The sequence below is a fragment of the Papio anubis genome, chromosome 3, assembly GCF_008728515.1.
Source record: "Papio anubis isolate 15944 chromosome 3, Panubis1.0, whole genome shotgun sequence".
Lineage (NCBI taxonomy): Eukaryota > Metazoa > Chordata > Mammalia > Primates > Cercopithecidae > Papio > Papio anubis.
The window spans coordinates 88657633-88675740 of record NC_044978.1 but is presented as its reverse complement, the minus strand read 5'-3'; the positions used below and the strand labels follow the sequence as shown (position 1 = coordinate 88675740).

General features: G+C 36.3%; 1 protein-coding gene across 1 annotated transcript in view; it reads right to left on the bottom strand.

The window, feature by feature from the left end:
* EMCN (endomucin) overlaps positions 1–18108 on the bottom strand; it is a 121619-nt gene that overhangs the window by 27677 nt on the left and 75834 nt on the right. The window contains exons 6-7 of the mRNA XM_003899014.5: positions 301–393; positions 5–64 (exon numbers count right to left, since the gene is read on the bottom strand). Coding sequence (XP_003899063.2) covers positions 5–64; positions 301–393 — 153 coding nt within the window. The remainder of the gene's footprint in view (positions 1–4; positions 65–300; positions 394–18108) is intronic.

Here is an 18108-nt window from a genome sequence, read left to right as displayed (position 1 = left end):
TCACTGGAATAAGACCGGCTGCTTGCTGAAGTGCTTGCATTTTTTCCACCCTCAGTGCCTATTACTTTAAGAAAGAAAAAAAAAAAGTCACTTTTGGTTAATGTGTGCCAATCCTTGCAGTCCTCCCTCCACCCTCATTTAAGGAAGCAGCCATGATTTGTAGATATGATGTTGCAAGTGCAAAAGATTCAGTCTCATTCTGAAGGAGCTCTGTTTTGTGAGTCAAGATTGGTAGTGTTTCCTTGGTGAAAAAGAAGGTCAGGTAGAGCAGATTTCCACTCAGACACACAGATATCATACCTTGAGACTGTGAGGTGTTTTCTGGAATTGTAACTGGTATTGAGGATACTGTACCAGCTTTAGACGGTGAGGCATCTGGTTGTAAAATGCTACCTGTATGAAAATTACAAATGCAGAATCAGACTATGGTATTAAGTCTTCATACGGGATTTATTTGCAGATTCAAACAGTTTGCCTCTCTGAAGATCTGTGAAAACTATTTATTGTCGAATAGTAGGTTAAATGCAATCATAACACTCAACCGTAAGTTCATCCATTCCTTCTGGAAAGGTAATTAAATTTAGAATCAAAAAGCCTGAGTATCAGTTTTACATCTTCAGGAACTCGCCAAGAAAACTTCAGTAAGTTTTTTAGCATAAGTTACAGCCTGTACAACCTACTGCATAAGATTCCTGTGGGATGTAAATCTATGCAAAAGCATTTTTCAAATTTCAGATATTATAACTTTGGGTGATGGTGATTTCTTTTTTCTATCGCACATAGTTAAAATGATCATAACTGCACAGGACTTCAGATTTTATAATATTTATCAGCAATTGAAGAGGAAAAAATTGCAGTTGAGGCTTTGGTTAGAAGAATTGAGGAAAAATCAAAGAAGACTCCTTCATTTTCATCCCTAAAGTTCAGCAGCTGGTTTTATTATGTGCCTTTTCTAGAGTAACTGCTGCTTGGCTGTTTTTTTTTTTTTTCACTAGTTTCCATGCTCTTTTTTTTCCCAAGGGAAATATAAATAAAAAATATATTGTTGTTATTTGTTTGTTTAGTTAGCATTTGCCATCTTCAATCAGAAAGACTGAAGCAAAATTTATAAGTAAAAATCTACTATTCAAAATCCATAGCTGTCAATAAGTTTAAAGGACATATAAATAATTAAGTATTGTATAAGTTGAAAACATGTGTTCTTGTGAATTTGCAATAAAGTACAATTTGTACTTGGAAAATTTTTTGAAAATTTTTTCTCTTTCTCTTGCAGTATGAAGTGCTCTATTTAAATCACGCCTGTTTGCCTTGTCTGTTCTCTGAATTGCAAGTTCCTAGAGTGTGAGGGCCATACTTGTCAACACACCCAACGTGGAGCTCTGGCCACAGGGGGTGTGCAGTCAAATGTAGCTGACACTAAGAAGCACTTCTTATGATTATGGTTCCTTGGGCGTATTGAGGCCATGTATAATTGCACCAAAGAAATTGATATTTCTATGACTGCCTTGGCTCATTCCTTCTTCACCACCCACATCCCAGCACGCACTGCATGCTCATGCATTTTTGACATCTGTGGGTGAAGAATAATGTTCAGAGTCTGTACCGTTCTTGCCATGCAAGAGATCTGTGGGTGGAAGCTAGATATATGCCCATAAGAACAAAGAAAAATGTCAGGCTAGTGCACTAAGCAGGCAGAAAAAGGAATATTAAATAAAAGAGTGGGAACTAGCTGAAACCTTGGTACTTTCAGCTGCCTTTTCCAGTGTCAAGTAGTTTAGCGAGGATGAATGCTCTTTCGGTTGTCTTGGTGGAGAAGGTGGCTGATTAAATAACCGATGATGTTAATCCTCTTGTGATTTCCCAAGGGTTAATTGTCCTACCTTATTACCAAGTTCTTGTAGACAGGCTAAATGGCAGCCTCAGGACTAAGTGTAATCTGTCTAGGTCAGAACAAACTCCCAGCTTCCCTGCTTAAAATGTGTTGATCACCCAGTGTCAATGGTTATTGCTAATGACCCATGGACAGGCCAAAATGTTAACATTTCATAGTGGAAAGATTTGGTGGCTGCTTGAACAAAGACTTTAAATTTGTTTTGTTTTTCTTTAAACTGCAACCTTCAGTTAATAAATTATTTCTGAATCCAGCACACACACACAAACACACACACAGATACATACACAGACACACACACACAACATTAGTGGTCATGATCCAATAATGGGAATTAACCTACAGTTTGAGAAGCTCTGTTTTTTTAGCATGATCATATTGCTAATTATGAAATTATGGTACTTGGATGAATCCATAAAATGTGAGCCTAATGTTATTCTTTCTGTGACTCAGATGTGGAATCCATGACATGCTCAGAGCTGACGATCAACACAGTTTTTGTCGAGACTGTATTATCCTATATTACTAACAAAATAGCACTGCCAGAGGACATACAGCAGAGCTATAGCAGAGTGGCTAAGAGCATGATTCTGAAGACAGGATACAAATCTGACTCTAGCACTTACCCTGTGGAATCTTGGGCAAGTTGCTTAACTTCTATGTGCCTGAGTTTCCACATATATACATGGAGATTATAATAGTTCTACATCATAGTATTGTGAAAATTATAGGAGTAAAAATAAATTTAAACTGCTTAGAAGGGAATGTGATATTAATATGTATATATTATATATAATAATAATTTTCTATTATTATATTATGATTATTCCCCTAGAGAGTTGAACCTCCCAACCAAGGTCAGTTTGTCTAATTTTCTCAAAAATTCTAAGAGTGAAATATATGAACTTCAGCCACTTCTGTGTTTTCAGATGCTTCTTTGCTCTAGTCAAGACATAGAGGAACTGGAGAAACTGGAGTAGAATATGGTACTCTCAGATGACATAGGTTTGTTCTTGGACCCTGACGTTTGGTGATTTTTACGGTTATTGAATTTGTGGCTATGATATTTCAAGATTTAAGTCCAGCTGGGAAACTTCAGGTCAGAACTTGGAGCAAACTGATGAGACAGAGACCCTCAGAGTCAAGTCTGTTGTAATAATGTATATCCAAATTTACCCCATCAGCATCTGACAGTGGTACATATTTGGACCTCACTGTAGACCAATTACTTAATAAATCATTGAGAGTTTTAGAGACAGAAGACCTATCAATGTCCCAAGGCACCTGTGATTGCCATAATAATGCTCCTCACAGAACTCCAACTATAGAAAGTGTAAGTGACCAAAGATACCCACATGTACTCTGAAACACATCTCTCTGTTTGTGCTGGTGTCATGTCTCTCTAAGGCTGCTCCCAGCCAATGAGTGGACCTGCCAGGAATATTAGGCTGGCTTGTCCTGGGATGAATGTGGACTGGAGGATTCCCTGATGGTCTCCCTGAACCTCCCCTAGAATGCGTGGCAGCCTAGATGCTTCTGCTCAGCATCTGTGTTCTCTCTCCCTATCACCAGGTCAGATGTGCATTTCACTGGTAGCTCTTCTAGACTTTCCTTGTCCCCTCCCAGGCATTTTTTTTCTCTCTTAGGTATTTTCCCCTAATGAAATCCTTGTACTTTTACCTGAATCTTGAACTCTGCTTCTCTGAACATTCAGATTAAAGCAGTCTCCCTGGCAAGTATTTAAAAGGCCACTTCCTATTGGGGGCAGAAATGAAGCCTCCAGGAATTTTAAACTGGACTTAGAAGACTTGGGCACTGGTTCATAAGGGAAATATCTGTTTGTCTAAACCTTTTTTTTTTTTTTTTTTTTTTTTTGAGACAGAGTCTCACTGTGTTGCCCAGGCTGGAGTGCAGTGGCCTGATCTTGGCTCACTGCAAGCTCCGCCTCCTGGGTTCACACCATTCTCCTGCCTCAGCCTCCCGAGTAGCTGGGACTACAGGCACCCGATACCACGCCTGACTAATTTTTTGTATTTTTAGTAGAGATGGAGTTTCACCATGTTAGCCAGGATGGTCTCGATCTCCTGACCTCGTGATCCACCCACCTCGGCCTCCCAAAGTGCTGGGATTACAGGCGTGAGTCACCGCGCCCGGCCCTGTCTAAACCTTTTATTTTCCCTTTTTATTTAGGGGAAGCCTAACTCTTTCTATGGAGAATCACCCCTTCCCCACTTCATGTGGTAATATGAGATGCCCCTTTTTAATCCAACCTCAGAGTCACTATATGACTAAAGTTCTCTCCTAAGAATTTGTGTGTGTAGTGATTTTGAGTTATTCTCAGAGTGAAGCTCTAACGGGACTATCTATGGGTGTACAAAATCCCTGAAATTACTACGATGCCATCCTTCTTTTTTCTGTGAGTTTCCCTCCCAAATTTTTTTGGTTAAAAGAAATCTTGGGCAGGGCATGGTGGCTCACGCCTGTAATCCCAGCACTTTGGAAATGGTCTCTAATTGTAATTTGATAGATTATTCATGTCCCATTTTAAAAAATATCTTTTCAGCCTTTGACACAAATCTTTCTCTTCTGCTTATCACATGTTCTTTATGTGGCTACCAATAGAATAGAGCAGACTCTATTGATTTTTTTTTTCTTTTTGGTCTCCTTGGTTGGTTCCTCCTTTTCTTTCTTTTTTTTTAAATCTTTTTAATTTTTCTTCTTATATTGAGACAGGATCTTGCTCTGTCTTCCAGACTGAATTGCAGTGCTTCCCTGCAGCCTTCATTTACTGGGCTCAAGTAATCCTCCTGCTTCAGCCTCCTGAGTAGATAGGGCCATAGGTATGTACCGCCACACCCAGCTAATTTTCTCTCTCTCTTTTTTTTTTTATTGTAGAGATGAACCTTGCTGTGTTTTTCAGGCTGGTCTCGAACTCCTGGCCTCAAGTGATCTTCCCACCTCAGCCTCTCAAAGAGCTGAGATTATAGGCATGAGCCACCACACCTGTCCCCTTTTTTCCTTTCTAAATTACAATCTTGGAGTGCCCCCTAGAGTTTAGTCCTTGCTCCTCATCTCTAATGACCCTCATTTATTTGGAGATTTCATTCAATTTCAAGGTTTAAATGCATCAATGTCACTGATTCCCCAACTTATACTTCCATCCCAGAACTTTTCCTAAGCTCCGGATTTGTAAATTCAGATACTTAACTTAACAAGTAATACACATTTTAAACTCAGCATGTTCACACTTTAACTTCCACTCTATCCGAAGCCTTCCCATCCTAGTTTGGAGTAGACATTCCTTCCAATTGCTCAGGCCAACGACCTATTTTTGGCTGATCTCTTTCTATTCTATTCCACATGCAATCATCAGGAATATTTATTGGCTTCACCTCTGACATAAATCCAGATTTTGAGATTTCTTGCCATCTACTCTGTGATCACCCTGGTCAAAACCACCATCTTCTCTCTCCTGTATCCTTTCTTCAGCTGACAGTGTCTCTTCAGCTCTCTGAGTTATAAAACATGAGTCGGCTAATGTAACACTGTTGCTCAAAGCCCTCAGTGATTCACCATTCCACTTAGAGAAAAAGCCAAAGTCCGCGCAATAGCCCACAAAACCCTAGGTAATCTGCCTGGCAAATCCCCTGTCTCAACTCTGCCCACTTGCTTAATGCTGTCCCTTAAACATGCCAGGCCTCTCCTCAAGTTCTAGCTCTGCCCGGGTGTTCTTCCTCCACATATTGGGTGACTCACTTCCTTCTTGTATTTACTCAACTCTTTTCAGGAAGACTTACCTTGGCCACTTTTTTCAATCTTGCAAACCCTTCCCCACCTCTCTAGTGCTTGTGATCCCTTCCTCTTCTATTGCTTCACATTTTCTCTTTCTCAGATCACTTATATCTTTTAAGTTACTATATAATTTAGTTAATTATTATTTTATTGGGTATAGTTTACTTTCCCTGAGAGAATATAAGAACCTCTAGGGCAAGGATCTTTATTTTGCTCACTGATATTTCCCAAGTGTTATAACAGTGTCTGGAAGTAGGGTCCATCACTATTCACTGAATGGATAAACAAACTTCTTGGCAGCAGAATTGACTACTATGAAAGATGAAGTGAATTTATGAGATTACCTTTTAAACTTAATATTGGGATTGGCACATATTTAAAATCATGATATTATTATTGTTCTCATTCATTCGACAACAAGAACAAAAATAGAGACCTACCTTAGGACCACCACTAAATGTTGAAGAAAATACAACAGAGTATGAGAGGTAGCTGTTGCATTTAAGGAGCTCACATTTTAGTAGGGGAGGTGAGAAGCATATCCCAAAATTGACAGATGTTAAACATGCAATAAAGAACAAGTAAAACATCATGGCAAAGACCAAGGATCGAAATAGGAGAGACTATGTTATTGTTTATTAAATTTTACTTATAACTCTTAAAAAAAGGACTTGAGGAGCTTAAGCAATTTTACAGACCGTAAGATGAATGAGATTGAAATAAGAAATTAGAACAAATGCAAATGAAAGAAGTAAACAGGCCCCTTCTAAGAGTTAATGCTGGGTATTAACATAATTGTTGCTGTTGGCCACAAGAATGGACTCTGAGCACCCTGACACTCAGGGAAAGGAGAACATGTGGTCTACTCCGGGCTTTTATTATTGGAGAGGAAAATAATCTGTTATATGAGTGATACATGAGTGGTATAGACAATAAGTGCTATGACTATGGTTGGTGCAATTCTGTGTTTTGGAAAGGGAGCATGTTGATGTAATCCTGGAGTTTCCTCTAACTAGGATTTTAGATTCTTTTCAATCCGTGGCTAGTATGTATTTTCACACACAATGGCACCCCCTATCTACTTAATAGGTAAAATATCACAGGAGGAATTTTCTGCCTTCAGATGATGAAAATTAATTCCCGCTCTCATCTGACCTTACCTTTCTGACCTGGTTGTACTCTTATAGCAATGCAAAAAACGTTTTACCTTAAATTTCCTTTGCTTTGCTTTGCTTTGGGCCGTCAATGTTAGTAACCTGAGGTAATAACATCTTCTAATCCAGAAATAATGGAATAACTGAATGGGGATTCATTTACTTTAGGTAATTCTGTAGAAATATTTGTTGTAGAAAAGGAATTTTTTTTCTTTTTGATTTAAATAGTAGTTTTTACAAAATTATATATGACGAGAGTGACTGAGGCACTGTGTTAATTACTTCCATATGTGCTAATTTATTTTGTTCTTAAGTAAACATTTTTAATCCTGTGTTTTAAAGATGAGAGATACTGTGGCTCAGAGAGATAAAGTAATATATTTAACAGTAAGTGCAAGGCTAAGCCATAAGCCAAATATGACTCAAAACCCTTTCTGTTTTCTTTGTAATATGCCATGTAATCGATAGATTTTAAAATGTTTATCTTAGTTACTTATGGCATCATTATCAATGGAATCAATAAAATCTGTTCTTAGCATTCTGAAAGTTTTGAGATATTCTTATCCCCTCCTGCATCATGAATGTAGACATGAAAATATTAAGAAGGATTTTATTTTCAAAACCTTAAAAGAGACTAAGTGTCTTGCAAATATTAACACACTTAATTATTGTATTATTAATATTTGCATTTTACAAAGTAGAAACTGATGCCTAGAGATATTCATTTGCCCAGGGCCACACAGCAAGTAGGTGGCAGAGCCAGGATTTGAATGCAAGCTCTAGAGTCTGTGATATCAACCCCAAAATCATGCTGCCTAAGCTGCTGTATTTCAGTAGGGATGAGTTATAAAGACAAGACTCTTATTTTTGCTACATAAAATATAATATATTTTCAATTTAGGCCTCAATCACAAAGGCATTTTTCTTATCAAAACAAGCTAAACACTTTCCTTCAGTAGGTCAAACCAGACCATGCAGATAGACACAAGGGGACAGGGAGAATTATTCCTAATATAGTAAATAAGCATGTCATAGCGTTTATTGGAGAACCATACCTCTTTAGCAGTAACAGGAAATGTGTTGGTTCCTAAAGTGATTGCTGGGCAGCTCACCAGTGAAGACTGAGTTTTTATGACTTTTCAGTGCAGACTAGGGTAATGCAAGAACAGTGCAGAGCACTACTTTGAGATTCAGCAGATCTCTGAACTAGATAAGAAACCACTTAGCCATACCCGGAATCTGTACAATTTCCTAAGGGGAAGTTTGTACCAGACACTACCACATATACATTGATATATTTCTCATTTGACAATTGAATACTTTTATTCTCAATTAATTTTCTAAACACCCTAAAATCCTAAGTTTAAAAAAAACTCTAGATATTACTCTGCTAGAGGTATGTTTCTAGCTTGACTGGATCCTAACTAAACGACAATAGCAGGATTCTGTCATTCAAAGTTAGAAAACTCAGATAAACTACCCCCCGTATAGAATGAGTCATGTTTCACTTTATGTAAGTTCCTAGAGGTCAGCAGCCAATGCCCAAAACTAAGAGTGTCAACCACAGTGAATATACTCAGACAGGATGGAGCATCCTCTTTTCCAAAGGCCCGTGGTCAGGTTTGGTGGCACTTCTCATACCTGTTCTGACTTTCTTTTTCTATCAACTGTAATGACCACAATGCAACTGAGACTCTGAAACACAGTTAAGGAAAGTAAAACAGATATGTATGATGAGATCTTAAGTTATGCTAGTTGCTGTAGGAATATTGTGATGATTAATTTTATGTGTCATACTGACAGCGCCACAGGGTGCCCAGATGTTTGGTCAAGCATTGTTCTGAGTATGTCTGTTAGGGTGCTTTTGGATAAGGCTAACATTTGAATCAGTAGACTGAGCAAAGCAGATAGCCCTCCCTGACTGGTTGCCTCTCGTCCAACCAGTTGAAACCCTGGGTAGAACAAAGAGGGAACTTTTTCTGCCTGACTCTCTTGAACTGGGACATTGGTCTTTCCCTGACTTAGGACGCAAACTGAAACATTGGCTCTTCTTGGAGCTTGAGGCTGCCAACTTTTAGACTGGAACTTATGCCATCAGCTACCCTGGTTCTCAGGCCTTTGGACTCAGGCTGGAATTACTCCATCAGCCTGCCTGAGTCTTTAGACCGCTCAGCCTCTATTATCATATGAGTCAATTATTACAATACATCTTTCTCTCTCTCTCATTCTCACTTGCTCTCTCTCTCTCTCCCTACATCCCTCTATCTATTTCCCTGTCTCTGTCTGTCTCTCATTCTCGCTGTCTGTGCACAACCTATTGGTTCTGTTTATCTGGAGGACCCTAATACAGTTGTTTTCCCCAGAAAATTAAGGGTTAATGGCTTATTCCTTTCTCAATTCGGTAAGGCACAATGGTCCATTTTGCTCAGGGCTGAGGTCTCTTATCAATGAAATCAAAAGGTTCATTTTTCAATAACAAGTTATTAGCTCTGCCTATCTGTATGAAAATGATAAGGCTAAAGAAAAGAGAATTCCATCATTGCTCAAAATTGTTGTAATGGCTATGCAATGTTTGCATTATCTTTAGGGAATAAACAGCCCTTCATCACTTTTCAGTAGGTCTTTTAATCTCCTCATTAGGTCTGAACTTAGAGCTAGAAAAATGAGTAGGTAGAATAATCTGGCTGCCAAGGGGTCAATACTTTCATGAACCCTTTCTCCTCTTTTAAAACTGGCTTTTTTTCCCACCCAATGGTTACCTCAACCACAGCCAAAGGAAAAAAGCAAAAAACAAAAAACAAAAATTACTCTATCCTCTGATCTTATGTAAGATTATCTGAAATTCACCCATAACATATTACTTTATGCCTACATGGCTACTAGAATTATTATAGTTATGTATAATATTGACTTGTGTCCTTAGTAACTGCCAATGGCAGGCTCCATGTATCTTTCCTCTTTTAGCTAGTGTACACATAATAGGAACAGGACGAATATTTATTAAATGCCTTGGTTAATGGTGGTTGATTAAATATACCATTCTGTATAGTTAGCACAGGTTCATACCAAATTTGGGGCGTTACCGGATATGTTACAGTGGGCAGTTGCAGTTTGATTTTCCCCAATACTTTGAATATTGAGCATAATTTTCTCATGTTAAGCATCATTAAACACAGCTTTCTATCACATACTACTGTTGTGCTATTGAATGAAATGAGTGGAGATATCTTTAGACCTTGATTGATCAATTGATCATTTCCATATAACTATAATTATCTTTCTTTGATCTCTCATTTTAAAAATTAAATACATTTTTTAAAATAAATTTTATTGTATATATTTAAGGTATACAACATGATATTATGAGATACATTTAGATAGTAAAAGTTACTATAGTGAAGTAAATGAATACATCAATCATCTTACATAATTATACATTTTAGTTGTTTTTGTGGCAAGAGCATTGAAATCTACTCATTTAGCATGAATCCCAAATACAGTACAATTGTGTTAACAATGTCCTTATGTTGTACAATAGACTCCTAGACTTTATCCCACATAACTGCTACTTTGTATCCTCTAATCTACGTCTCCCCATTTCCTGTCTGTCCCTGGTAACCACTGCTTTGTTCTCTATCTCTGTATATTTGATTTTTTTATTTTTAGATTTCACATGTAAGTGAGATCATGCAATATTATTTCTGTGTCTAGCTTATTTCACTTAGCATAATGTCCTCCATGTTCATCCATGTTTTGGCAAAAGACAAGTCTCATTATTTTTTAGGACTAAATAATATTTCACTGAATATGGAATATTATTCTTTATCCATTCACCCATTAACAGACACTTAAATTGTTTCTACATCTTGGCTGTCATGAAAATGGGAATTCACATATCCTTATATGGTAGTAATTTCATATCCTCTGGGTATTTACCAGGAAAAGGGATTGATGGATCACTTGGGTAGTTCTATTTTTAATTTCTTTCAAAATTTCCATACTATTTTCTTTTTTTTCCTTTTTTTTTTTTTTTTTGACAGAGTCTTACTCTGTCATCCAGGCTGGAGTGCAGCGGTGCCATCTCGGCCCACTGCAACCTCTACCTTCCAGGTTCGAGTGATTCTCCTGCCTCAGCCTCTTGAGTAGCTGGGATTACAGTTACGTGCCACCACACTTAGCTAATTTTTGTATTTTTAGTAGAGATGGAGTTTCACCATGTTGGCCAGCCTGGTCTCAAACTCCTGACCTCAGGTGATCCTCCTGCCCCAGCCTCCCAAAGTGCTGGGATTACAGGCATGAGCCACTGCACCCAGACAAAATTTCCATACTATTTTCTATAATGGCTGCACCAGTATGCGTTTCCATCAACTGTGTACATGAGTTCCCCTGGCTGATAAAAGGTGGAAAGATCTTGAATCAACAACCTAACATCACAACTAAAGGAACTAGAGAACCAAAAGGAAACAAACCCCAAAGCTGTCAGAAGACAAGAAATAACCAAGGTCAGAGTGGAACTGAAGGAGATAGAGACACAAAAAAATCTGCAATAAATCAATGAATCCAGGAGCTGACTTTTTGAAAAAAATTAATAAAATAGCTAGACTACTATCTAGACTAATAAAGAAGAAAGGAAAGAAGAATTAAATAGACAAAATCAGAAATGATAAGGGGGATATTACCACTGACCCCACAGAAATACAAACAACCATCAGAGAATACTATAAACACCTCTGTGCACATAAGGTAGAAGAAATGGGTAAATTCCTGGACACATACACCCTCCAAAGACTGAACCAGGGAAAAACTGAATCCCTGAATAGACCAAAAACGAATTTGGAAATTGAGACAGTAATAAATAGCCTACCAAACAAAAACAAACAAACAAACAAAACAAAACAAAACAAACCTGGTGCCAGATGAATTTACAGTTGAATTCTACCAGAGGTACAAAGAAGAGCTGGCACCATTTCTACTGAAACTATTTTAAATAATTGAAAAGGAGGAACTCCTCCCTAACTCATTTTATGAGGCCAACATCATCCTGATACTAAAACCTGGCAAAGACACAACAAAAAAGTAAAACCTCAGGTCAATATATCTGATATACATCAATGCAAAACTCCTCAATAAAATACTGGCAAACTGAATCCAGCAGCACATCAAAAAGCTTATCCACCATGATGAAGTTGGCTTCATCACCAGGATGCAAGGTTGGTTCAACATAAGCAAATCAATAAGTGTAATTCATCATGTAAACAGAACTAAAGCCAAAAATCACATGATTGTCTCAATAGATGCAGAAGAGGCCTTCAATAAAATTCAAAATCACTTTATGTTAAAAACTCTAAATAAACTGGGTATTGAAGGAACATACCTCTAAATAATAAGAGTCATATATGACAAACCCACAGCCAATATCATACGAATGGGCAAAACCTGGAAGCATTCCCCTTGAAAACCAGCACAAGACAAGAATCCCCTCTTTTACTACTCCTATTCAACATAGTATTGGAAGTTCTGGTTAGGGCAATCAGGCAAGAGAAAGAAATAAAAGATATTCAAATAGAAAGAGAGGAAGTCATATTATCTTTGTTTGCAGATGACATGATCCTGTACCTAGAAAACTCCGTCGTCTCAGCCCAAAAGCTTCTTAAGCGGATAAGCAACTTCAGCAAAGTCTTGGGATACAAAATCAATGTGCAAAAATCGCTAGCATTTCTATACACCAACAGCAGGCAAGCAGAGAGTCAAATTATGAATAAACTCACATTCACAATTGCTACAAAGAGAATAAAATACCTAGGAATACAACTAACAAGGGAAGCAAAGAACCTCTTTGAGGAGAACCACAAACCACTGCTCAAGGAAATCAGAGAAGACACAAACAAATGGAAAAACATTCCATGCTCATGGATAGGAAGAATCAATATTGTGAAAATGGCCATACTGCCCAAAATAACTTATAGATTCAGTACTATTCCCATTAAGCTGCTATTGACATTCTTCATAGAATTAGGAAAAAAATTATTTTGAAATTCAAATGGAACCAAAAAGAACCTGAATATCCAAGGCAATCCTCAGCAAAAAGAACAAAGCTGGAGGCATCACCTTACCTGACTTCAAACTATATTACAAGGCTACAGTAAGCAAAACAGTATGGTACTGGTACAAAAACAAGCACATAGACCAATGGAACAGAATAGAGAACTCAGAAATAAGACCACACACTTAAAACCATCTGATCTTCAACAATCCTGACAAAAACAAGCAATGGGGAAAGGATTTTCTATTTAATAAATGATGTTGGGAGAGCTGGCTAGCCATATGCAGATGATTGAAATTGGACCCCTTTCTTACACCTTATACAAAAATTAACCCAAGATGAATTAAAGACATAAATGCAAAACTGAAAACTATAAAAATCCTAGAAGAAAATCTAGGCAATAGCATTCAGGACATAGGCACAAGCAAAGATTTCATAATGAAAATGTCAAAAGCAATTGGGACAAAAGCAAAAATTGACGAGTGGGGTCTAATTAAACTAAAGACCTGCTGCACAGCAAAAGGAACTATCATCGGAGTGAACAGACAACATACAGAATAGGAAAAAAAAATTGCAATCTATCCATATGACAGAGGTATAATATCCAGACCCTACAAGGAACTTAAATAAACAAGGAAAAAAAAAAAAAAAAAAACAACCCATTAAGAAGCAGGCAAATGACATGAACAAATGCTTCTCAAAAGAAGACATTCATGCAGCCAACAAACATATGAAAAAAAGCTCATCATTGATAATTAGAGAAATGTGAATCAAAACCACAATGAGATACCATCTCACGCCAGTCAGAATTGCGATTGTTAAAAAGTTAAGAAACAACAAATGCTAGTGAGATTGCAGGAAAAAAGGAATGCTTTTACACTCTTGGTAGGAGTGTAAATTAGTTCAACCATTGTGGAAGACAGTGTAGCAATTCCTCAAAGACCTAGAAGCAGAAACACCATTTGGCCCAGCAATCCCATTACTGGACATAAACCCAAAGGAATACAAATCATTCTATCATAAAGTTACATGCATGCATATGTTCATTGCAGCATTATTCACAATAGCAAAGATATGGAATCAACCCAAATGTCTATCAATGATAGACTGGATGAAGAAAATCTGGTATATATATACCATGGAATACTGGGTATCCATAAAAAGTAATGAGATCATGTCCTTTGCAAGGATATGGATGGAGCTGGAAGCCATTATCCTCGGCAAATGCATGCAGAAGCAGAAAACCAAACACTGTATGTTCTCACTTATAAGTAGGAGCTGAGCCATAAGAACACATGGACACATGGAGCAGGGGACAACACACACTGGGGCCTATCAGTGGTGGGAGAAGTGTGCAGGGGAACAGAGAGCATTAGGAGTAGTGAATGGATGCTGGGCTTAGTACCTAGGTGATGGGATGATCTATGCAGCAAACCACCATGGCACATGTTTATCTATGTAACAAACCTGAACCTCTGCACATCCTGCACATATACTCTGGAACTTAAAATGAAAGTTGGGGGAAAAAAAGAATTCCCTTGTCTTCACACCCTTGCCAACATTTGTTGTCTTTTCACTTTTTGATAATATCTATCCTAATGGGTGTGAGGTAGTATCACATAGTGGTTTTGATTTATATTTCCATGATGATTAATGATGTTGACCACCTTTTCATGCACATGTTGGCAGTTTTCATGTCTTCTTTCACAAAATGTCTATTCAGGGTCTTTTGCCCATTTTTTAATCTTGCTATTTGTTTTTCTACATTTGCATCTTAACCCCTTATCAGGTATATGGTTTACAATTTTTTTTTCACAATTTGTACTGTGCTGTTTTATTTTGCTGATTACTTCCTTTGCTGTGCAGAAGCTTTGTAGTTTGATGTAGTCCCATTTATTTATTTATTTTTGATTTTGTGGCCTGAGCTTTTGGTCTGATTTCCAAAAAAAAAAATTGCTGAGGCCAACGCCCAGCAGATTTTCCTCTATGTTGTCTTCTAGGAGTTTTATAGTTTCTGCTCTTACCTTTCAGTCTTTTATCCATTTTGAGTTGATTTTTGTACATAGTTTAAGATAGAGTCCAACTTCATTCTTTTACGTGTAGAAATCCAGTTTTTGCAGCACCATTTAGTGAAAAGACTGTTATATACCCATTGTGTGCAGTTAGTGTCTTTGTAATTTGTGGACAATAAATGTTTGGATTTATTTCCAGGATCTTTATTCTGTTTCACTGGTCTAGGTGTCTGTTTTTATGTCAGCACCATATTGTTTTATTATAGATTTATAATATAATTTTAACTCAGGAAGTGTGATGCCTCCAACTTTGTTTTTTTCTTTTCAGAATTTTTTTGGCTATTTGGGGTCATTCATGTTTTCATATGTATTTTTGGAATTTTTTCATTTCTGTGAAGAATGACCGTGGGATTTTAGCAAGGATTGTATTGAATCTATGTATTGCTCTTTGACATTTTAACAATATCAATTCTTCTGATTCATAACTACAGGGTATCTTTCCATTTATTTCTGTCTCCTTCAATTTCTTTTATCAATGTTTTCTCTTTTTCAGTATACAGATGTTTCACTTGCTTGGTTAAATTTATTCCTAAGGACAGATGGTCCTCAACTTACAAGTTTTAACTTTACCATGGGGTTTAAGACATAACCCCATTGTAAGCTGAGGAGCATCTAGACTTGTGATGGTTTGACTTAACAATTTTTCAACTTTAATATGAGTTTATCAGGGTATCGAATGAATTTTTTACATACAACATTTTCAATGTATGATGGCTTTATCAGAATGTAACCCCGTGGTAAGTCAGAAAGCATCAGTAATTTTTTATGGTACCATAAATGAAATTTTTTTTTTCAGTTAGATTGTTATTTGTGTATGAAATGCTACTGAGTTTTGTATGTTAATTTTGCATTTTGCAACTTTACTGAATTCATTTATTAGTTCTAACAGTTTTTTTCTGTGGAATCATTACATATAAGATTGTTTCATCTGCAAATGGAGTTTTTTTTCTTTTTGATTTCAATGCCTTTTATTTCTTTTTCTTGTATGATTGCTCTTGCTAGTACTTCTGGTACTCTGTTGAACAGAAGTGACAAGAGTGGGCATCCTTACCTAGTACTGTGTCTGAGTGGAAAAGCTTTTAACTTTTCCCCCTTGATTATAATTGTAGCTGTGGGCTTTTCATAAATGATTTTATTATATTGAGGAACATTCCTTTTATGCCTAAACTGTTGAGAGTTTTGTTTTGTTTTTTTTTTTAAATCAAGAATTGATGTTGGACTTTGTCAAATGCTTTTTTCTGTGTCAAGATCATTGTGTGGTTTTTATCTTTCATTCTGTTAATGTGATATATTACATTGATTGATTTGTATGTGAAACTAGCCTTGCATGTCAGAAATAAATCCCACTTGGTCACAATATATAATTCTTTTGGTATGCTGTTGGGTTTAGTTTGTTATGTTGTTGGGTTTAGTTTAATCCTCAATATTTTACTAAGGATTTTTGCATCTGCATTCGTCAGAGAGATTGGTCTGCATTTTTCTTTTCTTGTAATATCTTTGTCTGACTTAGGTATCAAGGTGATGTGGTCCTTATAAAATGTGTTTGGAACTATTCATTCTACTTCTGTTTTTTAAAAAGAGTTTAAGAAGTATCAGTATTCATTCTCTGAAGGTTTGCTAGAATTCAGCTTTTATAAAACTATCTGTTTCTGGACTTTTCTTTGTTGGAAAGTTTTTTATTACTTCTTTGATCTCTTTATTTGTTATTGGTCTGTTGTTCAGGCTTTCTATTTCTTCTTGAATTGATCCTGGTAGGATTTGTTTTTTTGTTTTGTTTTGTTTTGTTTTATTGTGTTTTTTAAGCAATTTACCTGTTTACTCTAGATTATTCAGTCATTGACATATATTTTTTCATAGTAGTCTCTTATGATCCTTTTAATTTCTCAGGTGTTTCATATTTTCACTTCAATTTATGATTTTATTTATTAGTCTTCCCTTTTTTTCATTTAGACCAGCTAAAGGTTTATCCTTTTTTTATTTTTTCAAAGCACCAACTCTTATTTTTATTGATTCTTCCTATGATTTTTCTGTTCTCTATTTGATTTATTTCTGTTTTTATTTTCATTATTTTCTTCCTTCTGCTAATTTGGGGTTTAATTCATTCTTCTTTTGTTAGTTCCTTGAAGTATAATGTTAGATTACTTATTTGAGATTCTTTTTGTTTTTAATGTAGGCATGTATTGCTATAAACTTTTCTCTGAACTGCTTTTGCTACATTTCATAGGTTTTGGTATGTTGTGCTTTGATTGTTTTTTGTTTCAAGATATTTTTTAATTTCTCTTTTTATTTCTTCTTTGACTCATTGATTGTTCAGGAGTATGTTACTTAATTATCGTATAATTGTGGATTTTCCAAGATTCCACTTATCATTGATTTCTAGTTTCATAGCATTATGGTCTGGAATGATACTAGGTATTATTTCAATTTTAAATTTATTAAATCTTGTTTTGTGGCTTACCATATGGCCTATTCTAGGGTATGTTCCATTTGAACTAAAGAAAAGTGTGGTATATTATGCTGCTGTTAAAGTAAAGCTCTGTATATGTCTGTTAGGTCTAATGGGTGAAAAGTGCAATTCAAGTCGAGTATTTCTTTATTAATTTTCTGTCTGGTTGATCTATCTACTGTTTTAAAATTATTTTTTATTAATTTTGTGTTCCTTTTTATTTTAATAGCTTTTGGAGTATAAGTGGGTTTTTTTTTGTTACATGGATGAATTATATAGTGGTGAATTCTGAGGTTTTAGTGCATCTGTCACCAGAGTAGTGTATATTATACCTAATGTGTAGTTTTGCATTCCTGGCCCCACTCCCACCTTTCCCCTTCTGAATCTCTAAAGTTTATTATATTACTCTGTATGCCTTTGCATACTCATAGCTTAGCTCCCACTTGTAAGTGAGAATATACAATGTTTGGTTTTCTATTCCTGAGTTACTTCACTTAAAATAATGGCCTCCAGCACCATCCAAATATCTGCAAAAGACATTATTTCACTCCTTTTAATGGCTGAGAAGTATTCCATGGTGTGTGTGTGTGTATGTATATATACATATGTGTATGTACACACACACACACATATATATACACACACACATATATATATATATCACATCTTATTTATATATTCATTAATCAATGGGTACTTAGGTTGGTTCC